The following is a 25,293-nucleotide window of genomic DNA, read 5'->3' as shown; positions in this document are numbered from 1 at the left end:
CGCTCGGCCGGTGCGTCGCCCCGCGGCCGCGATGGGGACCGGCCCGGCGCGCGGGCGGCGGTGACCGGCCGGCATGGCCCGCGCGGGCGGCGGCGCGGGGGCGGCGGCGCGGCCCGAGCCGTGGGAGCTGTCCCTGGAGGAGGTGCTGCGGGCCTACGAGCAGCCCATCAACGAGGAGCAGGCGTGGGCCGTGTGCTTCCAGGGCTGCCGCGGGCTGCGGGGCGCGCGGGGCCGGCGCCGCATCCGGGACACGGCGGACATCCTGCTGCGCAGGGACGGTTCGGTCGGCGCGCGGCCGGCGCCCGCGGGTGAGGCTGGCGGGATCCCCGCCCACGCGCGGCCCCGGGCCCCTCGCTGCCCTCCCCGTCCCGGCCCGGGAGCCCCTCGCCCTGCCGGGCCCGGAGCCCCGTCCCGCGGTCCGGCCTGGGACGCCGCGACCACCGGAGCCCCCTGCGGCCGGGCGCGCTGTCCTCGGGGGAGGCTTGGCTCGTTCCTGAGCGCCGTCCGCGGGGTCGGGGGGCGCCGGATTCTGGCCCCGGTTCTGCCCGTGCTGGGCCAGTCCTGCTTTGGGGTCTGCAGGCCTCGGGCTGCCCGGGGCTTCGCGGGGTGCGGACCCCGTTGCTCTCCTGCCCGCGGCGGCGGCACCCGGTACCCGGTACCCACCAGGACCAGACCTGAGCAGGCCGGGACACAGAAACGTCCTCTCTGGGCTGCTCCTGGGTGCGGGGGGTGGGCTGGGGCCGTGCGGTACTCGGAGTCTGGGCAGAGTCGGCACCAGTGTCCTGGGTTTCGCTGAGAGAGCGAGCAGAGTGCGTAAAACCTGGAGGACAACCTACTGTTTTTACTCTTGACCGTCACCGAGAACCAGTTATTAAGCCCTTGAAAGATATTTGAGGTCTATTCAGAGTGGTGAGTTTAAGTGATTATTTACCCACTTTCTTTAAAAAAAAAAAAAAAAAAAAAGCTGTTTCTTCCCTAGAGACCCGGAGTGCTGGTTGGGGCATGTGATACTACCCAAAGCTGGTATACTGTCGGGGTGCACAAAGGCAGGCTGTGTGCTCGCCCGGGGCAGGCTGGCCTCCCTCCAGCCCGAGAGCAGGGGGTTTGCAGAAGCCCTCCCGTGCAGGCTTCTGGGGGGGCCTGGGAGGGACCAGGGCAGAGCCAGACCCAAGCACCCACAGTGTCACAGGGAGGGGTCCACTGTGCCCCACCCGGGTGCCCTCGCTGTGTTTGCCCACCAGGTCCTGCACCCAGCTGTGGCCTCCCTCCACACCCTCTGCCTTTTGCTCTATTTTGCTCAAAAAGCGCCGGCACCTTTGGCAGGTGAAAGCTGTGAGAGCAGGCGCTCACGGTGTTCTCAGGTCAGGTAAGCCGAGGCTGACTCAGGAAGTGGCAAGATCTGGCTGCGGGGCTCATGCTCTTCACCCAGTGCCACCCTGTCTTTCAGAGGCTGGGCTGGGAGGACAGGTCCATGACGGCCTGACATCACCCGTGGGGCCCGGGGTCTGCATGTCCACAGAGAGCGTTTCTCCTGAAGCTCTTATCCTCACTGCTGGGCTCCACCCCAGGTCTGGCTCCTGGCACCCCAGAGCAAGACAAGACCACAGTGAGCCTGCTTGGTCTCACCCTCTGATTTTACAGACAGGGAAACTGAGGCACAGTGGTAAGGGTTTGCCACTGATGACAGCAGCTGGTTAAAACTGAGGACAGGACAAGCATGTTTCCCATTGGTACTCTCTGATGAGGGCTATCAGGAGTGGCAGTGTTCTGGTCCCTCCGCCCCTCTGCCCCCCGGGTCGTTCTGCCCGTCTTTACGGGTCATGGCGGACTTGGCATCGGTTCCTGGCTGGGGTTCCAAGCTCAGGTGGGCTCTGGTGAAGATCTGTGTTGAACTTCAGGGGAAGATGCGGCGTGTGGTGTCAAGGAGCCAGTTTCACGTTCTATCCATTAAGGTCTTTGGTTTCTGTTCATAAACATATTTCAAACAGGTGAACTTGCTGCCTCTTTAAGGATCAAGAAAAATATATTAACCTGAACTTTCTCTTCTGTCCTTGTTGAGCTTCCATGAATTAGCTAAGACTTTAGACCAACTTTCTCCCCAAAGCGGGGGCTAATTCAGCATTTCTCTGGGTCTTGAGTGATTAGTAAATTCACTAAAACATGTATGTGTATTTCTTCCTGCAAATAGCAACCAGGACAATGTCCACATTTCACTTGTCAGCTTTTTAGTCTCAGTTTTTTATGCCAGTTGAATTTCTCAACTTACTGTATCAGGCCGTCCGTAGCTGTCGTCTTCTGCTAAGTGCATCTAGGCAGTGAGTAAATGTTTAAAATAACTTTGAAAAAAGAAACAACAATAAACTAAAGCATGTTTGGGAGGATGAATAATATTATGTTAGCATACAAGTGGTAATACTTCTCATTTCCAAGCTAAGATTAGAAAAAATGACTAGAAGAAATTTCCTAATCTTTAATTTGAAGACTTCATAACTGCCATACTGCTTGGAAGCCTTTTTTTTTTTTCTTTCTTTTTTTTTTTCTTGGAGACAGGGTCTCACTCTACCCTGGGTAGAGTGCAGTGGTGTGATCACAGCTCACCGCAGCCTCAAACTCCTGGTCTCAAGCGATCCTCCTGCCTCGGCCTCCCGAGTAGCTGGTACTGAAGGCACATGCCACCATGACCAGCTGATGTTTTTGTTTTATTTTTTGTAGAGATGGGTCTTGCTGTGTTGCCCAGGCTGGTCTCGAAATCCTGGCCTCAAGCAATCTCCCAGCCTCAGCCTCCCAGAGTGCTGGTACTATAGGCAAGAGCCACTGTACCTGGCCTGGGAAGCCTCTTTTGCAAGTGGGAAAATGGGCCTGGTGCGGTGGCTCACACCTGTAATATGACCACTCCGGGAGGCTGAGGCAGGAGGATCATTCGAAGTCAGGAGTTTGAGACCAGCCTGAGCAAAAGCGAGACCCCATCACTACAGAAAATAGAAAATCTAGCTGAGCATGTCAGCGCACGCCGGTAGTCCCAACTACTCGGGAGGCTTAGCCCAGGACTTGGAGGTTGTAGTGAGCTATGATGATGCCACTGTATTCTAGCCGGGGGTACGTACGAGACCCTGTCTCAAAAAAAAAAAAAAAAATGGGAAAATGGAAAACGTGTTAACGTGAATCGCATATGAGGAAAGGGTTACTTTTTACCATTGGAGGCAGGAAGCCCCCTCGGGCATCACTGTGCAATGCTGTGCGCTGAGCCATCCCCGGGGCAAAGCTAATTCCTTAAATACAGCTTGGTCAGGGATCAGGTGGCCCTGGAACGCTCCCACCTGAAGCCCAGGGTGGTTCACCCCAGGAGAATGGCTGTCCCCCCAAAGTGGAGACCTCCCAACTTCCTGGCCTGTGCCTGCTGGTTAAACATGAGTCTGGTTGATGTTTTTCTCCAGGCTGTCCACCAAGAAAAGCCCTGGGCAGGCGAGGCCTGGAATTGGGGTGTTGATGAGGGTCTGTGTCGTCCTCCCCAGCTGGGAGTGAGAAGGTGGAGTCATCTCCTATCACTTCTGCCACCTTCTCAGTGCTCAGCTCATTTACACGGGGCCTTATTTTTAAAATTTTTTTTCTTTTTTTTTTTTTTTTTTGAGACAGAGTCTCACTCTGTTGCCCAGGCTAGAGTGAGTGCCGTGGCGTCAGCCTAGCTCACAGCAACCTCAAACTCCTGAGCTCAAGCGATCCTCCTGTCTCAGCCTCCCGAGTAGCTGGGACTACAGGCATGCACCACCATGCCCGGCTAATTTTTTCCAATATATATTTTTAGCTGTCCATATAATTTCTTTCTATTTTTGGTAGAGGTGGGGTCTCGCTCTTGCTCAAGCTGGTCTCGAACTCCTGAGCTCAAATGATCCGCCCACCTCGGCCTCCCAGAGTGCTAGGATTACAGGCGTGAGCCACCGCGCCCGGCCTAAAATTTTTTTTCTTGCCAACTTTTGATGCTAAACCTTTTCAGAGGCACCCCCTCTTTATATTTGGGGTGCCCCACGTTACCTGTCTGCCAGTTAACCCTGCCCCAGGCTCCCCGAGTGCCAGCCCCGGTGCCATGCCCGGCTGCTGCTGACCACTGTGTGGGCGCGAGGCCCCCGTTCCAAACCCAGAGGCCACAGAGCAGTCTGTCCAGCACTGGGCCAGGGCGTCGGTGTCCCGAGCTCCGTGGAGCCCAGAAGTGTCTTCCCACCTCTAACCCCGCAGCTCTCACTCCCCACCGGCCCCCATTCCTGAGGGCCCAGGAAGCCCGCCCGGCAGCCCCACCGAGAGTGAGTTCTGGAGGGTTTTGTTTGTTTGTTTTTGTTTCTTTTTTTGAGACAGAGTCTCACTCTGTTGCCCGGGCTAGAGTGAGTGCCGTGGCGTCAGCCTCGCTCACAGCAACCTCAAACTCCCGGGCTCAAGCGATCCTCCTGCCTCAGCCTCCCGAGGAGCTGGGACTACAGGCATGCACCACCATGCCCGGCTAATTTTTTGTATATATTTTTAGTTGTCCAGCTAATTTCTTTCTATTTTTTTAGTAGAGACGGGGTCTCGCTCTTGCTCAGGCTGGTCTCGAACTCCTGAGCTCAAATGATCCTCCCGCCTCGGCCTCCCAGAGAGCTAGGATTACAGGCGTGAGCCACCGCACCCAGCCCACAGGTGATGTTGGTGTCTGTGCAGCCCTGGGGACGTGCCTGAGGAGGCACGGGCTGGCAGGGTGGGGGGTGCAGTGCTCTACTCCAGCACTTCTGTGCACCTCGCGGACCCAGCCTGGGAACCAGCTGAGGAAGCGGCGTCCGAGTGAGCCCTGAGCAGGACCACGGCTGCCGCCCACGGGAGCAGGAGGAGCCCTGTAAGTGCACTGGGCGCATTTCTTTTTCTTTTTCTGTTTTTTGAGACAGAGGCTTGCTCTGCTGCCCTGGGTAGATTGCAGTGGCGGCACCGTGGCTCACTGCAGCCTCCAACTCCAGGGCTCAAGCGATCCTCCTGCCTCAGCCTTCCAGTACCTGGGACTACAGGCGTGTGCCACCACGCCCAGATAATTTTTCTATTTTTAGTAGAGACAGGATCTCACTCTTGCTCAGGCTGGTCTTGAACTCCTGACCTCAAGGGATACTGCTGCCTCGGCCTCCCAGAGTGCTGGGATGACAGGTGTGAGCCACCGCGCCCGGCCCCAGGCCCATTTCTTGACATAAAACATCCTCCATCCCTGGTCAGGCCCACTCAGGAAACCGAAGCCAGGGCTGGGGGTGTCGGCTGGGGTGTGGCTGGCACCGGCGCCTATGTGTGCGGGAGGGGACAGGTGTGGGTGCAGGTGCCACCTGGGCGTGTCTGTGTGTGAGCTGGGTGTGTTTGTAGATAGTTCCTCATTTAGTCTCACTGTGGGCAAGGGTCAGCGTGCAGGAAGGTGATCCTTCAACCACGCGCCTTCTCTGTGGGGACGCCTGGGAGACAGCCTGCCTGTGCCCGGGCTTGGCCATCCGGGTGACTTCAGCAAGTGTAGCCCCTGTGACCGGGCCTGATTTCGTGCCCGACTCGGGCCAGCGGCCGCACAGGCCCTGGCGACGCCAGTCCTTCCACGGTGCCCTGCTTGCTGCGCACTTTTTCCATCCACTGATGTTGGGGAGTGGATTGTGTTCCATTATTGTAATGGCTCTGCCCAGTATAGACGACCTTTGTCGTTGGCAGCCTTCCTGGTTCTTGATGGCATTTTGGAAATATTTGCAGAGTTAGCAGGGTCACTGAGCAGACAATTTCATGGTTTGTTTATTTTTTTAAATCTCACCTCATACCAGAAAGAATCTAAGGCAGCCGAAGTTCACATCCTCACATGGTTCTACCTGAGCGCTTAAGTCACGGAAGGTTGTAGAAATGGGTGGATTTTCTGTAACTCACCCACCGTGAAATCTTGGGAGGCCCAGGCAGTGCAGGGGCGTGGGGAGCAGCCGGCAGCACAGATTCTGGGGTTCCCTGGCCTGGTTCCTGGCACACCCCTGATCAGCTGGGATACCCTCTGGGCCTCCTTCTCCTCGTCTGTGAAATGGGTACGAGAACAACCTACCTCCAGGGGCGTGTACGGGTTACACGAGTCATGGTCTGGCATCCCCCAGTGCCTTGTTGGATGAATAAAATACATGAGTCCGGCTTCCACCTGCACCTCAACCTGGGGCTCGTTTGCTGAGAGGCGCTAACAGTCGGGGGTGGGGGAGAAATCCCCAAATCACGGGGTTTGTGGGCAGCCACCGACTTGCGCAGTTCCGCGCTAGGAGCTCCGCTGCAAAGCCTGTGACTGAGCCGGGGTTTTTCATCTGACTCTGCTGCGATTTCGGGGTGCACAGCCTCAGGTCTAGGCAATTGGGGCGTCTCACTGCAGACCAGGGGGCCTTTCCTGCAGGTGTGACTTAGCTGAGCTGCTTCCTGGCCTGGTCCTCTCACGCTCTTCCCCAGCCGAGCTTCCCCGGGGGGGCAGCCTCCCTCGGTGCCAGGACAGATTCCTGGGCCCTGGTGGCCGCCTCTCCCTTCGGAGCGCTCACCGCTGTGGCCGCAGGGTGGGCGCTGGGGGTCTGTCTGCACCGGCCCTCTGCAGGCAGGAGCTGCCACGCTGCCCTGGCCCCCGTCGTACCCCGGCATCTCGCCCAGAGCTGGCCCGTGCTGGATCTTGTAGACGTCCCTCCGAATGACCGAGGGGCTTGGCCTGTTGTCAACTTCCTGGTGTCCTGACGGAGACTCGGGGGATGGGCCGTCGTGTCCACGAGGGGGGAGGGGAGTGGACAGCGCCGTCCACCGGGGTCCTCGGTGACATCGACATGTACCTTGACGCACTCTCTTCTGTTGCAGAGCCGGCGACAATGGTGCCACCAGCCAGCTCAGAAGCCCAGGTATTTTTAAAACCATTTCAAAGATTAAGTTGATACAATAAGAAAACTTGCCTGTGTCCTACAATGTAAATTATAAAGTATGTAGAGTTATACAATTGTTTCAGTGAGGCAGGGCACAGACAAAACACTCGCGGGCTCAACTGAAGGGGCTTGATGAGGAAACTGTTCGCAGAAGGCCGACGGTGGGACCCCTGGTGTCAGGGCCTCCTGTCCCCCGGGAGCCACTCCCACTCCGGGCGCTAGGAGAGGGGGCCCTGGTGGGAAGTGACGTGGGCAGGGCCGGCCACCAGGGCACAGGCGGATGTCAGAGGCAGAGAGTGCAATGACCCAGTGCCCAGGAAGCCGCACCCCAAAACCTTCCCGTCACAATAGGGCGTCTTCGGGTGACCCCACCCTTCCTGCCCACCTGCCCTGAGGTAATGTCTTGAATTTCATGGTTTCTCATTCTGCCTTTTTAAAGGCGTAGCTTTATCACAATATTGATTGATTGACTGATGGACAGAGTCTCACTCTGTCACCCGGGCTACAGTGCAGTGGCCTCACCATAGCTCACAGCAACCTCAAACCCCTGGGCCCAAGTGATCCTCCTGCCTCAGCCTCCCGAGTAGCTGGGACTACAGGCGCACACCACCACGCCTGGCTAATTTTTCTATTTTTAGTAGAGATGGGGGTCTCACTCTTGCTCAGGCTGGTCTCGAACTCTTGACCTCAAGCGAGCCTCCTGGCTCAGCCTCCCAGAGTGCTGGGATTACAGGTGTGAGGCCCGCAGTACCTATTTATATGTTAATCGTGGTGGCATGCCAGGCGTGGGTGTGGGCACAGACCAGCAGAGGACGCGTAGTCTGTTGCTGAGAATTTTGAAAACAGTCAAACCGGCCCAAAGCCGTCACCACATGCAGTACTTGACAGTGTCGGTGACAGGCACCCCACCTGGGATGCTGGCGTTGGAACGGCACACTGGGAGGGTGACCTGTGGCCCTGTGGAGCTGGTGTTGTGCTGCGTGTGGCTCCCTGGCGTTGAGTGGGGGAGACACGCAGGCCCATCTGCTCGGCCGTGTCTGACGGGCCCGTCCTCGTCGCGGCTGCCTCGTGTGTTCCCCCAAAGTCCAGCACAGCGAGGGCCGGGAGGCCAGCGGGGCCCTGCTGCCGGGGCCCCAGATGGAGGTGCGGTTGCTGCCTGCCACCCCAGAGCTTCCCAAAGGGGCCTGTTGTTAATGCATCTTTAAAATATTTGCGGAGATCTTTGTGTGGACTCTTGTTCTTAGAGGCCCATAAATTCACCTGACGGCCCCATCCCAAGAAAACAGGGCAGGGAGCTCACTTCTGGGTCGTGTGGCCCTCGCAGCCCTGCAGGCACCGGGCAGGGGGGGCCAGCGCCACCCGCACCTGCCGGGGACAGGGCTGGGGTCGCGAGACTGGCCGAGGACAGGACTGGGGTCACGAGACTGGCCAGGGACAGGACTGGGGTCACGAGACTGGCCAGGGACAGGACTGGGGTCACGAGACTGGCCGGGGACAGGGCTGGGGTCACGAGACTGGCCGGGGACAGGACTGGGGTCACGAGACTGGCCGGGGACAGGGCTGGGGTCTTGAGACTGGCCGGGGACAGGGCTGGGGTCTCGAGACTGGCCGGCTGGGCTGGGGTCGGGAGACTGGCCGAGGACAGGGCTGGGGTCGAGAGACTGGCCGGGGACAGGGCTGGGGTCGAGAGACTGGCTGGGAACAGGGCTGGGGTCGCGAGACTGGCCGGGGACAGGACTGGGGTCGCGAGACTGGCCGGGGACAGGGCTGGGGTCTCGAGACTGGCCGGCTGGGCTGGGGTCGGGAGACTGGCCAGGGACAGGACTGGGGTCTTGAGACTGGCCGGGGACAGGGCTGGGGTCTCGAGACTGGCCGGCTGGGCTGGGGTCGCGAGACTGGCCAGGGACAGGACTGGGGTCGCGAGACTGGCCGGGGACAGGGCTGGGGTCGAGAGACTGGCCGGGGACAGGGCTGGGGTCGAGAGACTGGGCTGCCCGGGTGTTTTCTTACGGCAAAGAGCATTCTTTGCCTTCCAGAGAAAGTCTCCAGTGACTTGGGGCACAGAACTGCTTTTATTGCCGCAGCCATCAGATAAGAAGCTCAGGTTGGAGTTAACACTTTCACTGCCATGGTGCCGGCTCAGGCCAGAGACGGGAAAGAGGGAGAGGACGGGTCTGGGTGCTCCCGGTGCTGTACCAGGGAAAGCAGGGCACAGATGGCATCTGAGCGTACGCTGGCGTCTCCCAAATGCCTCCCACAGAACCGCTGGCTCCTTGGGGTGTTACTGGTGGGCCGTGAAAGTCGGGTTCCCTGCCCAGTGCAGTTGAGAAATGCTGAGTTAAGAGGCCTCCGCTGTGAGACTAGATATTTTCAATGTACTTTAACAAGACGTATCCTGGAGAATCCGAAGCACGAGCAAAGTGCGGAGAGGGGCCTTGCAGAGCCAGGCTACGCTCCAGTGGCCGACGCTGGCCACCACCCTCTGCCCACACCCCTACTCAGGATTGTGTTTTAGGTTTTTTTGCTTGTTTGTTTTTGAGACAGAGTCTCACTCTGGTGCCCGGGCTAGAGTGCCATGGCGTCAGCCTCGCTCACAGCAACCTCAGACTCCTGGGCTCAAGCGATCCTCCTGCCTCAGCCTCCCGAGTAGCTGGGACCACAGGCATGTGCCACCACGCCCAGCTAATTTTTTCTAGATATTTTTAGTTGGCCAGATAATTTCTTTCTATTTTTAGTAGAGATGGTGTCTCGCTCTTTTTTTTTTTTTTTGAGACAGAGTCTGGCTTTTGTTGCCCGGGCTAGAGTGAGTGCCGTGGCGTCAGCCTAGCTCACAGCAACCTCAAACTCCTGGGCTTAAGCGATCCTCCTGCCTCAGCCTCCCGAGTAGCTGAGACTACAGGCATGCGCCACCATGCCCAGCTAATTTTTTCTATATATATTTTAGTTGGCCAGATAATTTCTTTCTATTTTTAGTAGAGACGGGGTCTCGCTCTTGCTCAGGCTGGTCTGAACTCCTGACCTCGAGTGATCCTCCCACCTCGGCCTCCCAGCGTGCTAGGATTACAGGCGTGAGCCACCACGCCCGACCTTTTGTTTGTTTTTCAGGTTGAATTTACATACATTGAAAAGTTACGTGCACTTAAGAATATTTACGTGAGGGGATGTCAGGTTTTACTGCATAGAGTTAAGCAACCCTCAGCAGCATCTATTGAATCAGCCAGTCTTTCTCCTTCGACATAAAACACACTGTTGTACTCCATCAAAGGCTGATAGTCAGCTTGTCTTTCTTTTACAATCAGCTGCACTGGGGTGTATTTACGTACAGTAAAATGCACACACTTTGAGGGGCCATTTGATGAGTTTTGACCAACGCCATAATCGAGATACAGACCCCTTCTCTCACCCCAGGTTTCCCTGTGTTCCTTCCCACCCACGCCCACCCCTGGCTCAGGGAGCCGCCGGCCCGCCCTCTGTTGATATGGCTGAGGTTTCTCTCGCTTAGGGTTTCAAGCAAAGGGACCTTGCAGTGTGAAGGCGTTGGCTGCTGCCATCCAGCGTTACGGGGGGTTCACGCCTTTCGAAAGCCCCGTAGTCTTGCAGCGTAAGGAGGTGCCCCGTGTGGTCACCATCCATCCCGGGTTTGGTGTCGTGAGCGTCCCAGTCTTGCGTGGACGTGCCTTCTCACTTCTCTTGGCTCAATACCCCGGAGAGGAGGTGCTGGGTCGCGTGCCAGGTGCACCCTCGGTTTAGGGTTTGGCAGACTGGTTTCCAGAGTGTGCTGTCTGCGGGACGTCCTGTTGCTCAGGTCCAGGCCTTGGCTGGCCGGTGGCTTGTCCCCTCTGGCAGGAGCCCTGGCTGTTTCCTGTCCCTGGTATGAGCTGTGCTGGGACGGCCCCCTCTCCCCTCCCGGCCCCCCCGAGCCTCTCCCCGCCTTGCAGGCTCCCGGCCCCCCGTGACTGTCCACCCCCCGTCCCACAGATGGTGCAGTCCCTGGGCTTCGCCATCTACCGCGCGCTGGACTGGGGGCTGGACGAGAGCGAGGAGCGCGAGCTCAGCCCGCAGCTGGAGCGCCTCATCGACCTCATGGCCAACAGCGACTGCGAGGACCCCAGCTGCGCGGCCGCCGACGAGGGCTACGGCGGACCCGAGGAGGAGGAGGAGGCCGAGGGCGGCCCCCGCGCCGTGCGCACCTTCGCCCAGGCCATGCGGCTCTGCGCGGCCCGCCTCACGGACCCCCGGGGCGCACGGGCTCACTACCAGGCCGTGTGCCGCGCGCTCTTCGTGGAGACGCTGGAGCTGCAGGCCTTCCTGGCCCGGGTCCGCGAAGCCAAGGAGGTGAGGGGCCGGGGGGGGCCGGGTGGGCCGGCGTGGAGGGGGACGTCCCAGGGGAGGGCGAGCGGCCAGGGCGGTGCCTCCGTGTGCATGTGTGTGTGCGTGTGCGTGTGTGTGCGTGTGCAGGGGCCAGGGCGAGGCACCAGGCAGGGCCGTCTGTCTGTCTCTCCATCTGCCCGACACAGAGCCGGTCCCCGGTGCAGTCTCTGCCGCTGTGGGGGCCGCAGCCGTAGCTGGCCCGTCCGTGCCCTGCGGACACGGCCTAAACACTGCACACGTTTTAACGCATCCCTCACACCTCTTCTTCCCTGCACACGACAGGGCTGAGGCCTCTTCCCCAGGACTCGCCCTGTGGCCTCCCTGACCCACACTCACGTCCGCAGAAGGGGGGGCTTCTCCGGCCTCCTTGCCGGCCTCTCCGGCCTTCTGAAAAGAGTCCTCCACGTGCTTGGAGCTCTGAGGGGCGCAGTTCAGGGAGGAAACCCCTTTGCGGTGCCCGTGACAGCCTGCCCTGCTGCCCGCCAGCCGGCACCTGAGCGAGGCGTCTAAGGCGGAGGCCCCTGCCTGGACCCACAGAGCAGAGCCAGCGCTCGAGCCAGAGCCCACCCAGGGCTGTCCCACCTCTTCGTGGACCTGAGTTAGGAGCTGGCCGCCCCCTCCCGGGGCTCTCAGGCCCTCCCTGGAGGAGCTGGCATGTGTCCGTGATGGGGGTCTCTGCGTGGGCCTCCCCTCTGCACCTCGCAGATGGGGAAACAGGGCCCTGGAGAGGCTGGGGCTTCGCCGCGCTCTTGCTCAGGCGCAGAAGGTGTTTCTGAGTTAACAGCTGCTGGTTCCTCAGCGCTCCTGGCCCTTTACGACGGGTACCGCCACTGAAAAGGGCCCCTGGCCCGCGTCCCTGACCCTCAGCCCGGGCAGCCATCAGGGACGGTTCTGTCTGATGGGGCGCAGGCGAGCCAGTGGCCCTGGTCCACGGCGCAGTCACGTGCCGAGACTGGGCGGCGTCCTGGGCCAGCCCCCGTCTCCCTCCCAATTCCTCCCTGGCCATTCGATGTTCTTCCCACGCCCCCAGGATTAGCAGGCGGTCCTAATGGTTTCTCCTTCTCTCTGTGAACTCAGTCTGTTCTGTTGCTGAGATCAATTTCTTGCCCAGACAACAGAAGCTCTTTCTTTAGCGGGAACACACGGCTCTATGCTTTGAGCCCTCGACCGGGGAGAAGTTTGGGGCCGGGGGCTGGGAGTGAGTGAGGGAGGCCTCTCTGAGCGGCACAGCTGGGCTAGTCTGGGCTGGCATTTGGGGCAGAAACGGCCTCTCAGGAACGGGAGTCCAGGAAGGGCGAGAGAAGCACCCTCCGTGCCTTTCTTGGGGGTCACATGCGAGGACTGTCGTCAGACTTGCACACCTTGTGCTGCTCAGAGAGGTGCCGGCATTTGCTAGAGTGCCCCAGAGCAGCTTGGCAGGGGGCTCGGAGCAAAGTCAGGGTGACGGGTTCTGTCTGGGTTTGGGAGCTGGGGCTTCTCCAGGGCGCGGGGGTTAGTGGGAGCGGAGGCTGCCGCTGGGGCCCAACACCTTCCCAGATCTCAGCATAGAACCGTGACCCACCGGCTCCTGTCATCCTTCATGGGCCTTCGCCGTGGTCTTGGCACCCGCCCCTTTCACCCAGCGCACACCTGTGACAGTTTCCGGACTCGCTGGACGGCACCCACCCATCCGCCCCATTCCCTCGCCCACCCAGCGCTGGAGCACCTCGCGGGGGCTCGGACTCTGATCAAAGGAGTGTCTGAGTGTGGCACCCCAGCTAGGGTCACGTGGGGAGGTGGCTGTGGGCACATGGCCCACCTGCACAAGCCTGTCACAGGCCTGACGGGAGGGTGCGGCTTCCACACCTGAGCTGCCTCCTGTGGAGGCCACGGCGCCGCACCGGGGTCCCTGGGTCAGGCTGCAGAAGGGGCCACGTGCAGTTAGGCTCTCACCCGTCCTTGTCCGAGAGGAGCTGTCAGAGAAAGCAGACAGGACGCTGAGCGCCCCATGCGGTTCCACGGCTGATGACTCAGTTTCCCCAGAGATCTTTCTGAGCCCTGAAGCCTGGGCCACACTGCTCACTGGTCCCTTTTTTAGCCGGTCGAGTGGCAGCCCCGTGTCGAGGAGGTGTCACCTACTCGGCAGGGCCTGCCGTTGTCCCACCTCCTGGGGACTAACCGGAGCCTGTGCTCACAGATGCTGCAGAAGCTGCGCGAGGACGAGCCCCAGGTGGAGAAGCCGCAGGTGGAGCTGGACAGCCTGGGTCACACGGACTGGGTAAGACGCGGCTCCCGCCCCGCGAGCAGGCAGCCCAGGGCCGTGGAGGGCGCTGGAGCCCTGCCCGGGCCTGAGCGTGTCCTCCTCCCGGGCCAGGCCCGGCTGTGGGTCCAGCTCATGCGTGAGCTTCGCCACGGCGTGAAGCTCAAGAAGGTGCAGGAGCAGGAGTTCAACCCCCTCCCCACCGAGTTCCAGCTGACGCCCTTCGAGATGCTGATGCAGGACATCCGCGCCCGCAACTACAAGCTGCGCAAGGTCATGGTGAGTGGGCCGCCCTCCGCCGCGCTGGCCCAGGGTCCCTGTCGTGGTGCCAGGCGCCGGCCGCAGAGGATGAAGAAGGCAGACACGGTGCACACGGCCCAGGACGAGGTCACGTCGGGGACAGTGTAACAAGGCAGGAAAAGGGGATGTAGAAGGTTCCGGAGGACCAGGGATGGCTCCCAGAGAAGGGGCCACAAGAGCGAGGCAGCAGGATGGTTTAACAAATACTTACGTGGCCTTTCCACGTGCTGGCGGCGTTGTTATGGTAACCCTGGCAGGTGGGCGCTGCCACGCCCGTGTCCGGCTGCACCCGCGAGGCAGGGAGCGCAGAGCTGGGCTGGGAGGTGTCGGGCTGCGAGTCGCCGTGTGCCAAGAGGCAGCTGGGTCCCGGGACAGAGGCCGTGGGAGGGCGGGTGAGTGTGAGGACCCGGCTGTGGCCAGGCCGGGGGAGCCCCCCGGGGTCACCCTGGCACCAGCAGACAGCCCTGCAGCCTCCGTCCTCCCTGGCAGGTGGACGGGGACATCCCCCCCAGGGTGAAGAAGGACGCGCATGAGCTCATCCTGGACTTCATCCGCTCTCGGCCGCCGCTGAAGCAGGTACCTGTGTCTCCTCCCCGGGCCGCAGGGCTGTGCTGTGCTGTGGCCGAGCCGGGAGGCTCTGGGTGAGGCCAGCTCAGCCCCTCCTGCCGGGGCCTGGGAGGTCGGCCCCGGCCCTGGCGCAGGCTGTGCGGCCCTGTGCCTGCTCCTCCAGGGAAGGGAGCACAGAGCCTCCGGGGGTGGCTCTCCCTGCGGGTGGGCCTGGTTGTCCCCTGGCTCCATAGTGGGCCCACGTCACGGCCCACCCCCTGCAGGTCTCGGAGAGACGGCTCCGCCCGTTGCCGCAGAAGCAGAGGACCCTGCACGAGAAGATCCTGGAAGAAATCAAGCAAGAGCGGAGGCTGCGCCCGGTGGGCGGCAAGGGCTGGGCTGCTCGTGGTGAGCCCGGGGGTGGGGGGAGCAGAGAGACCCCCAGCGGCCCTGGCCTGGGTCCCCCATGTCCCCTGGTCAGGCTGCAAGTCAGGAGCTAGTGTTGTCCCTGCACGTCTGGGAGACACGGGACACTTTAATCTTTGCGATGTAGACTGGGGGGTTCTGGTGCCTGGTACAGTCTTAAGAGGTACGTGAAGGTGAATGATCTGTGCCCTGTCACCCAGGCTTGGACCGCAGCCGCCACACGTTTTACAATAGTTTGACAAATTTCACAGTCAGGAGGAAAATAAAACAAAAGCAAAGTTTTTTAGGTGGGGGAAAAAACAGGCATTTATTCAAATGTCTGAGACCCAACCCTCCTTTAAAATGTCCTCCGGAGTCTTCCGTTCTAAAAATACTGTTTGTTTGAGACGGCGAACTGCACTCCTGCTTCCTCTCTGCCACTGTGGGACGAGGCGGCTGCCTAGGCTGCAGTTCCTCGCAGGTCAGGTGCCTCAGTTTCCCCTCCTGTGCAGCGGGGGATTGAGCCATAGGTGCACCCGGGGCCGTGGGCCCCCGCCCGGCGCCCTGGCTGCCCCGCGCTCACTGGCCCGTCCTCCCAGGGTTTGGCTCTCTGCCCTGCATCCTCGACGCCTGCTCCGGGGAGCCCACCTCCACCTCCTGCATCAACCTGTCCGTCCCAGATGCTGGGGGCAGCAGCCAGCGCCCGCGGCCCCGCGTGCTGCTCAAGGCGCCCACCTTGGCCGAGATGGAGGAGATGAACACGTCTGAGGTTGGCGCCCGGGAGGAGGAAGGGCGGGGAGGGGAGAGGGGGCGGCAGCAGATTCGGCTGAGTGGGGCCCCCCCGCCCAGGGCTGCAGGCTGAGGCCGGTGGAGGCTGCAGCCCGTGTCCTGAAGTGGCACCGTCGGCTGTGCCTGCCCTCGGAGGGGACAGCCGGGCTCAGGGAGCCGTCCCCAGCGCGGCAGCTCAGGTGACTGTGGAATTGAGCCAGCGTCTCAGGGCCAGAGCAGCCCCTGCCCAGCGAGACTCCCTGTCCACCCTCACGACCCTGTGTGGCTCCCGCCTCTTCCCAGGAAGACGGGGCGACGGCCTTGCTGGAGGCCACCTCCGTAGCTCAGTCTCCATCCGACACTAGATCCGCCAGGACTTTCTGGAAAGCCCTGGGGGGGAGTCTGGCTGTTCAGACCCTTGCCGTGAACGGCCAGAAGACGGCAGGCCGGGCAGTGGACGGAGGAGGCCTCACGGCCCCCACGGGCCCCGCAGCCCATCGACGGGCAGGACAGGGCCGGTCTGGTGTGTCCGCAGGAAGAAGAGTCTCCCTGTGGGGAGGTGACGCTGAAGCGAGACCGCTCTTTCTCGGAGCACGACCTGGCCCAGCTGCGCGGCGAGGTGGCCTCGGGCCTGCAGCCGGCCCCCCAGCCCCCCGGAGGGACAGAGCCGCCGCGGCCCCGGGCGGGCAGTGTGCACGCGTGCAGGCCCGGCTCCCACGACCCAGGCACGTGTGTCCTCTACTCCCTCCCTCCCCTCTCCCGCACGTCAGCCGCCCTGTCCCCCTGAGCCAGCAGCCCCCAGGGCTGGGGACTGGCGCCTGCCAAGGGGGTCGATGGTCTTTGCCCGTCACCTTAGGCAGCTGCGCCCCTTTTTACTGAAAACTTTGTATTTTTAGAGACAGAGTCTTGCTCTGTCCCCAGGCTGGAGTGCAGTGATGTCATCACAGCTCACTGCAGCCTTGAACTCCTGGGCTCAAGTGATCTTCCAGCCTCAGCCTCCCAAGTTACTGGGACCACAGGTGTGCGCCACCATGCCTGGCTAATTTTCTTAAAAAATGTTTCATAGAGATGGGGTCTCGCTGTGTTGCCCAGGCTGGTCTCGAACTCCTGGCCTGAAGCAGTTCTTCTGCCTCAGCCTCCCAAGTTGCTGGAATTACAGGTGTGAGCCACTGTGCCCAGTAAAAACTTTCTCATTAAATAAGTAGCCGATATTCATGATAAAACATTTTTTGGAAGGCTTTTTAAAAATTTCCATGATTCTGATACCCAGAGATAATTATTAGCATATTGGGATACAGACGGAAGATGGCTAACTAGATGGCGGGTGGAAGACAGGTACACAAAGGCTGGGCTTTCTAGCCTTTTCTCTGCGAATGGGAACGTGTGTCCACAGCAAGCCGGTGGGCTCTGCCGTACCCACCACCGGGTGACAGTTCCCACCGGTGAGCAGGGGACGGCTCCTGCCGGCCTCGTGGGGCCAGTCCCACTGCCGTGGGGGCTGTGCTCTGCCGAGGGCCATCGGGACGCTGGCTCTGCATCCCGCCAGGCAGGGCCAGGCCAGCTCACCTGCGGCAGCTCTCTGATGCCATTTGGCACTTGCCACTCACCGTGCAGTGCCGAGGGGGCCAGGCCAGGCTCTCTGCAAACCTCTCTTGCCCAGGTCCCCTGCCCAGCTGTCCCCGGGACTCAGGAGGGGCCCTGCCCCGAGTCTCCGCTGGGCGTGTGCCGGGTGCCCGGGCTACGTCTGCAGTCTGCACGGCTGGCGCTGCCGGCACCGTGGGACTTCTCACGTCCGTGCGTTTGGGGGCTCCCACGCAGGGTGACGGTCCCAGCGTGGCGACATGCTTTCCACCTGACCCTTTGCCAGGCCGCCCCCTGCTGCCCCCAGGAAACCGCCCCCCTGTCCCCTCGGCTCAGCCTCCCCAGCCAGAACCCCCGCCGGGTCGCCCTGACGGGGGCCCCTGCTCTGCCCGCAGGTCCCAGTCCTGGGAGTGTCCAGTCCCGGCCGGACCCCAGCCGCTCTCTACTCGGCAACCTGGGCCCCGCAGGGGACAGACCAGAGACTTCCGTGGCCCCAGAAGCCAAACACCTGTGGCTGGTGAGGGATGCGCTGTCGGTGGGGTGGCATGGGGGCCTCTTGAGTGTCCGCCTCCTGCCACCAGGCGAGACAGCAGCCTGGTGTCCAGGAGTGACGGGGGCTCCGTCCCGTGGGTGTGGCTGGGTCTGGCCTCGGTCTCCGGGCAGGCGGCTGCGCCCCGTCTGGGAGGTGGGTCTTTGCTGCCTGCTGGGGGCCCGTTGGCCCGGTGGCCCCAAAGCCAGGGAACCACCCTGTGGGGTGTCTCGTATCTGCGTTCCGCGTGTGGGCCCTGCGGGGTCGAGGCAGGTGGGAACTGCACACCCCGTTCCTTAGGGGGTTTCTCTGGGTGGAGACCCCGACTCTGGTGTGACTCTGCCCCCGTGTGGCTTGAGCGCTGGGGACCTCGGCTCCTCAGCTGCGAGTTTTGTCTGACGCGTGACTGTGGGCAGCCACCACTTGCTGACACGTGAGGTCCCCGCGTGGACCCGCGCTTCGGTGTCTGATTTTATGAACTGAGGTAACGGGAGTTTACGGCCACGGTACAGCCTGCGGGTGTGGGGGTCACAGTGTGGGGGTCACAGTGTGGGGGTCACAGTGTGGTGGCCGCCACCCTCAGGCTTTACTGAGAGGCTCAGAGGAGAACAGAGGCCAAAATGCTTTCAAAAGTGCAACTGTTGCATAAAAGTAAGGCAGTGTTAATACCCCCCAGACGAAAGGTGACGCCCCTTTCGGTTCTGGATTCGTTATCTTCGCTGTGTAAGTTTGTGGGCTCGGGGTTTCCGTGCGGCTGCTGTGAGACGGCGGCGGGGGCTGCATTCTCCGCCAGAGGCGCCACTGGGGGCGGGAGGCTGAGTCGGTGGCCGCGTGGCCTCCTCATCGGGCTTACCGAGTCCTTACGGCATGGCCCCCGCCCGCCCCAAGCACGTGGTTCAGGAGAGAGCAAGGCGGAAGCCACAGAGTGTCTTATAACCGAGTCTCAGAAGTGACACATTGTGAGGCTTGGAGAGGTCAAGCGTCAAGTTCTAGGCTAAGCTCTAGGAGGCAGAAACAGGCCCCGGTCACCATACAGTGGCCCCAGGAGCAGGTGGTCAGGACAGGGACGTGCCGAGTGCAGATGGCAGGTGCAGGGCAGCGTGCCGGGGGTCGCAGGGCCTCCTGGGGGGAGGGCTCCGGTGGGTTTGGATCCGCTGTGGTGTGTCTGCGGGTGGGGGCAGGAGGAGTGTGGTCGTGAGGGCTGGGGGCCGGCTGGGTGGGCTGGCGGGTCGCGGGGGCCTCACCAAAGGACAGTTGGGCTCACACCCGGCTCCCAGGATTGGGTAGCTGGGCCATGCATGTCCTAGGAAGCCGCCAGGCTTGTCCAGACTGAGGCCAGGATTTCAGGGGGGTCCCCAGGGAAGGAGAAGCACTTTGGCGAGAATCCTGCTTGGACGGCCTGCCCCTGCCCCCAGGAGTTCAGCCACCCCGTGGAGAGCCTGGCTCTGACCGTGGAGGAGGTGATGGGCGTGCGGCGCGTGCTGGTGAAGGCAGAGATGGAGAAGTTCCTCCACAACAAGGAGCTCTCCAGCAGCCTGCGGAAGGGGAAGGTGAGGCGGCTGGGGCCGGGCTGGGCAGGAGGCCTGAGGGGCCGGCTCAGGGCCGGACCAGTGAGCTCTGGACGCAGCTGGGCTCTAACCAGGCCTTTCCCTACAGATTTGCTGCTGCTGCTGGGCCAAGTTCCCGCTGTTCTCGTGGCCGCCTACCTGTCTCTTCTGCAAAAGGTGAGCCTTCTGTGAGCACTTTGGCTGGGAATCCACAAGGGGAAGAGGAGGTAGGAGGCCCCCAGGCCAGCACTGACCGGCTTGTTGTGATTATGGGAACGTTCTGGTATGTACCGTGGCTTTTAAATCCTCCAGGTTAGTGCGACTTAGGAAGGTCTTCCTCGCTAGCATGGAGCAAGCAGCCCCAGCTGAGCCCTGCTCCAGGCCTGTCCGGCAGATCCTAAAAGCAAGATCGGAAAGGGCCAAACTGTTCCCAAGTATCTCCACTGCTTCCCAGCACGAAGCTCAAGAACAGGAATAAAAAAAATACACAGAACCCAGCAAGACAGTATGTCTGGCGTCCGATCAGATGTGACCAGGCATGCAAAAAACAAAACAAGAAAAAATTAACAACAATATGTTGTGCAGTGTATAATATATGTACAAGCAAAATGTATTATAACGATAGCATTGAGGCCAGGGAGAGGGGAAATTGGAAGTATACTGTTACAAGGTTCTTACACTGCACACAAGTGGCATGGTATTACTTGAAGGTAGACTGTGATAAATTAAAGATGTGCCGTTAGCCCTAAAACCACCACTAAAGTAACAGTCTGTGCCGGCTACACTAACAGCCTTCGCTGCACCGCTGTGCAATTCATCCGTGCATCAGAAAACCACGTGTACCCCCCAAATCTATTGGGAAAAAAACCAAAACGGAGTTATAGCTACTAAGCCAATCATAAAAAATGCTCAACCCAAAAGAAGGTGGAAAAAGAAGAAGAGGGGAACAAAGAACAAATGGGTCAAAAAGAAACAGGTGGCCAGATGGGCTTCAGCACGGCTCCGTCAGGCATCACGTTGGCCGTGAATCGTGGGAGCAACTCAATTAAGAAAGAGGCTCCCAGACGGCATAAAAAAGAGTCCGCTACCCGCCACCTGTAAGACATGTACTTTAAATATAAAGGCACGGACGGGTCAGAAGTAGGGTGACAAGAGATACCCCACACTAACACTAGGAAGCTGGGGTTGATACGTTCGTATCCGACGAAGAGATTTCAGAGCAAAAAATATTACCAGAGCTGAGGTATTTAACTTCATAATAACAGACGGAGGAACTAACAGCCCTAAACATTTACATACCTAGGAACAGAGATTCAAAATACATGAAGCAGGCCGGGCGCGGTGGCTCACGCCTGTAATCCTAGCACTCTGGGAGGCCGAGGCGGGTGGATCGCTCAAGGTCAGGAGTTCGAGACCAGCCTGAGCAAGAGTGAGACCCCGTCTCTACTAAAAATAGAAAGAAATTATCTGGCCAACTAAAAATATATATATAGAAAAATTAGCTGGGCATAGTGGCGCATGCCTGTAGTCCCAGCTACTCGGGAGGCTGAGACAGGAGGATCGCTTGAGCCCAGGAGTTTGAGGTTGCTGTGAGCTAGGCTGACGCCACGGCACTCACTCTAGCCCGGGCAACAAAGCGAGACTCTGTCTCAAAAAAAAAAAAAAAAAAATACATGAAGCAAAAGTGACAGAACTATAGAACTACAAGGCAAAATAGTCAAATCCACAATAATAATTATTAATGGATATTTCAATACTTTTCTCTCAATAATTGATAAAATAGTAGACAGGAAGTTAAAAACTAACGATACAGAAGATCTGAACAACACGGTCAGCTCACTGGGTCTAACTGACATTTATGGGCTCCGGAACATGGGTTCTTCCCAGGCGCACATGGAATTTACCAAGACAGACCGCATCCTGGGTCACAAAACAAGTCTCAATAAAGTTAAAAGGATTCAGGTCATGCACAGTAGGTTCCCTAAACAAAATGAAATCAAATTAAAGGTCGATAGAAAATTAATGATAGGATATCTATGCAAGACAACATAGTCCTTTGTCTGAGAACGTGAGTGTGGACAATTTGTACTAATGAGGAGAAGAGCGCCTGCCAGACCCTTGCAGAGTAGTATGCAAAATACCTCATTTTATTTGTAAAATTTTGTGTATTGTTAATATAAGCTTAGAAAAGTCTGGAAGATTGAAACTTTGTTACTAGCAGAGGTCATTTCTGATGGGTTGCCTAAATTGTAATTCTAATGTTTGAATTTTTACAAGAAGATACTTACTTTTCAAATCAGGTATGGGAATAAAAAAGTACTAATCACTGCTTAAAACTGAGCCTCTCAGCTGAGCCCCTCTGGCTCAGACGGTTCCTCCGTGGTGAGGGGCGCAAGGCGCGAGAAATCTCTGACCAGACATCCCCCAGGGAACACTGAGGGGCACAAGTACTGCGGGTGGACGGCTAAGTGTACAGAAAAGCAGGGTTTTGGAGTAAAATGAAAGCAAAGTATTGAATTGAGCAGGGACCGAGCAGAAGGCGGGGATGGTCTGACCTGGGCCGGGGCCGGGGCCAGGGTGGTGGCACATGGGGGCTGTGGGGGGGGTGGCACGTGGGGGCTGGGGGGGGTGGCACGTGGGGGCCCGTGGGGGGGTGGCACGTGGGGGCTGGGGGGTGGCATGTGGGGGGCGTGGGGGGTGGCACGTGGGGGGCGTGGGGGGTGGCACGTGGGGGGCGTGGGGGGGTGGCACGTGGGGGGCGTGGGGGGGTGGCACGTGGGGGCCGTGGGGGGGTGGCACGTGGGGGCCGTGGGGGGTGGCACGTGGGGGCCGTGGGGGGGTGGCACGTGGGGGCCCGTGGGGGGGTGGCACGTGGGGGCCGTGGGGGGGTGGCACGTGGGGGGCGTGGGGGGGTGGCACGTGGGGGCTGTGGGGGGGTGGCACGTGGGGGCCGGGGGGTGGCACGTGGGGGCCGTGGGGTGTGGCACGTGGGGGCCGGGGAGGGGTGGCACGTGGGGGCCGGGGGGGGGTGGCACGTGGGGGCAGCACTCAGCCGACCCTGCCTTCCCTTCCTTCCCTTCCAGAGCCGTCTGCACTTCCTGCAGCGTAAAGGTAAGCATCATCGGGGATCTCTGGGGTTTGACTGAGTTAGGACGGGGGCTCCGCTGTCTCTGTTGGATGTATTGGTGGTCCCATCCTCACCGGGGCCTCATCCACCTCCTTCCTGCAGGTCAAATCCACGCCCAAACCTTTCCAGACTGTGCAGTTTTTAAACACCCTTGTAGGTGTTTTCTTTTTTTTTAAACGTTCCTTGTCAGTAGGCTGGTGCCGAGAAACCTTTCCCTTCCCTTCTAGAAGTCCCACCTTCCCACACTCGACAACTTCCTTGAGTGTTTCTGGAGAGTGTTCACTGCAGTTGGGTGTGCGCCTGTGTGCCGGGGTGCACAGGCACAAATGCGTAACATCTGCCAGCACGTCACCCCGTCCTGCCTCAGCTCAGAAACAAGAATCTGCTACCTTAAAACTCTTATTTTATATCCTAACACTGGCAATGGAAAAACTTCCACCTCATCAATGTTAATTTTTTTTTTTTTTTTTGAGACAGAGCTTTGCTCTGTCACCTGGGCTAGAGTGCCATGGAGTCATTGTAGCTCACTGCAACCTCAGCCTCCTGGACTCAAGCCATCCTCCTGTGTCAGCCTCCCAAGTAGCTGGAACTACAGGCACGCGCCACCACGCCCAGCTAATTTTAATTTTTTGTAGAGATGGGTTCTCATCATGTTACTCAGGCTGGTCTAGATCTCCAAGCCTCAAGCAATCCTGCCCCCTTAGCCTCCCAGAGTACTGGGATTACACGCGTGAGCTGGCATGCCCAGCTCCATGTTAAATATCGGTTATGTGCAGGGCATGGAGCTAGATCCTATGGCATAAAAAGGCACAGTTCCTGCCCCCTAAGAAGTCCCTGTCTAGAAGAGTGAAAATGAGGCGGGGTTTGTGTAACCAGAAGACACATACCAGGTCTTCAGACGAAAGGCACAGAGGAGACGTCAGAGAGCCACCCTGTGGCCCCGGCACTGCCCCCCGACCACACCTCCCTCTGTGCTGCAGATGAAAATGCCATCTAAGAAGTTTGCGCACATCCCTGTCTACACACTGGGCTTTGAGAGTCCTCAGACGACGTCAACTGCCAAAACCACGCAGAGAAGAGACGTGTTCCAGTGCGTGCTTTGCCTTGTGGCGGGGGTTGCTGCGGTGGTCAGGCATTAACCGTGACTTGGGAGCCGGGGCGCAGGGGGGCTGGCTTCTTCTGTCTGCTGGGACCACCCCCCCCAGGAAAAAGGGAATCCAAGGCAGCTGTCTGGAGACGCAGGTCACTGGGTGGGGCTCTGGGAGGCTGAGCAGGGTGAGGTGGAATTTGGTGCTCTGCTGGGATGCACTTTGCCGGCCCTGCTCACTACGGAAGCCCCCAGGATGTCTGTGGCAGAGGGCGGGTGACGGACAGGGAGGGGTGGGGCTGGCTGTGGGCGTGAGGACTGGGTGGATTTGGGGTTCCAGAGGGGTAGGGGTGCAGGGGGACCCTGCACCCTGGCGAGTTCTTCTCCCTGATGGCTCTCCCCTCCCCCACAGACCCCTGCAGGGGCCGCAGTGGCGGGGGGTGGAGGAGGAGTTCCCCCACATCTACACCCACGGCTGCGTCCTGAAGGACGTCTGCAGCGACTGCACCAGCTTTGTGGCCGACGTCGTGTGCTCCAGCCGCAAGAGTGTGGACGTCCTCAACGCCACACCGCGCCGTGCCCGCCAGACCCAGTCCCTCTACATCCCTGACACCAGGACTCTTGACTTCCAGTGAAGGCCCGAGGCGGCCCCCGGGAGGAGCCAGGCTGAGACGCTGGGCCCAGCCCTCCCGCACTGCGCATGTATATATATACATATATAGATACATTTATAGAACACACACAGCCTATATATTTATAGACATTTGCTTCCATCGGGAAAGCCTGGAGGCCCCATCCCAGCCACCCCGCAGCCGTGGGCCCTCCCACACCTGGTGGTGGCCTTCTCATGCGTGGCTGGCCCAGGCATCCCTGATGCTGCTGGGTGGTCTCGTACAGGGAGGGGCAGCCCCTCACGTCTGTACACATGGCCACTCCGGGCCTAGTAAAGGTCGTCACAGTCTTCTGTCTGGGTGGGCACAGAGGACTCACCCAGCTATAGCAGTGGGCACGTTTGCCCAAGGCTGCAGGTGGGCTCTGAGGGGCCGCCTGCCCGAGGACCAGGAGAGGCCTCAGCTCAGCACAGTGCGCCCAAGCCCACTCCCAGCCACTGCCCCGGCTGGCTCCCTGCCAACTCCATGGGCCTGGCCGTCTTGGGCTGCATGTGACACAGCTTCGGCCACACCTGCTGGCCTAGGGGACCCTTTGGTCTCGTTCCCAGATCCCTATGCTGTTCCCCAGGGAGAGGATTCACCTGGGCCCACAGGGGTGAGAGGTACAATCTCCGCAGCTCGGGTGGGCTGTGCTCACCACTCTGCCTGCTCCACGCACCAGGAGGTGGGTTCTGTCGTCACCCTGCCTTAAGGCCAGGAAGCTGATGCTCAACAAGGTGAAAGACTTTGACGAAAGACACACAGCTCACCCAGGAACACCTGGGACCTCAATGGAGGCCTTTTGGTTCCAGGCCCCAATGCAGGAGGCCCAGCAGGGACAGGACTTGTAACAAATGGAGGGAATTATCAGCTGGGGGCCAGGAAATCCGCATAACACAAAATTAGAGCAGCCAATAAAAACAGCCACCTCCCAGCACTTGTCTGAGCACTTTACAGACTCCCTGTCTGTGTATTTTTATTTCCGTTTAAAAACAGGCACAGAGAGGGTCAGGTATTGGCTCTGGTCACACAGCCAGCGATGAGAAAGCTAATGTTTGTTCAGCGCTCTCATGAGCAGGCGCTCCTGGGAGGTAAGTACTGTCGTCGTCCCTCTGATTCTACACTTGACGCTGGTCCTCCCAGTCGTGGGGAGACTGGGTTCTGGCCACATGGAAACAAAGAATAAGCACATCCTGGGAACAGGTGGGCTGAGCTCAGAGGGACAGGGCCTCAGGGAC

General features: G+C 59.7%; 1 protein-coding gene across 1 annotated transcript; it reads left to right on the top strand.

The window, feature by feature from the left end:
- Positions 1 to 50: 50 nt before the first annotated feature.
- SPIRE2 (spire type actin nucleation factor 2) lies at positions 51 to 24,962 on the top strand. Its single transcript, XM_069464759.1, has 15 exons — positions 51 to 308; positions 6,844 to 6,884; positions 10,884 to 11,240; positions 13,453 to 13,533; positions 13,630 to 13,794; positions 14,305 to 14,391; positions 14,646 to 14,769; positions 15,366 to 15,535; positions 16,070 to 16,265; positions 17,511 to 17,632; positions 19,060 to 19,194; positions 19,301 to 19,368; positions 22,275 to 22,302; positions 23,299 to 23,408; positions 23,818 to 24,962. The coding sequence occupies exons 1-15, from the start codon at positions 74 to 76 to the stop codon at positions 24,038 to 24,040; spliced, it is 2,142 nt and encodes a 713-aa protein (XP_069320860.1). The 5' UTR covers positions 51 to 73; the 3' UTR covers positions 24,041 to 24,962.
- The last annotated feature ends 331 nt before the right edge of the window (positions 24,963 to 25,293 follow it).

This window comes from Eulemur rufifrons, unplaced genomic scaffold (assembly GCF_041146395.1).
Source record: "Eulemur rufifrons isolate Redbay unplaced genomic scaffold, OSU_ERuf_1 scaffold_107, whole genome shotgun sequence".
NCBI classification, from domain to species: domain Eukaryota; kingdom Metazoa; phylum Chordata; class Mammalia; order Primates; family Lemuridae; genus Eulemur; species Eulemur rufifrons.
This window is presented reverse-complemented; position numbering and strand designations above follow the sequence as displayed.

Excerpts from the sequence above, each read along its gene's own strand:
- SPIRE2 (XM_069464759.1), top strand. The coding sequence starts at position 74 with ATGGCCCGCGCGGGCGGCGGCGCGGGGGCGGCGGCGCGGCCCGAGCCG. Across the intron at positions 309-6,843 it reads CGCGCGGCCGGCGCCCGCGG|AGCCGGCGACAATGGTGCCA; the intron begins GTGAGGCTGGCG and ends CTTCTGTTGCAG. Across the intron at positions 11,241-13,452 it reads GGGTCCGCGAAGCCAAGGAG|ATGCTGCAGAAGCTGCGCGA; the intron begins GTGAGGGGCCGG and ends CTGTGCTCACAG.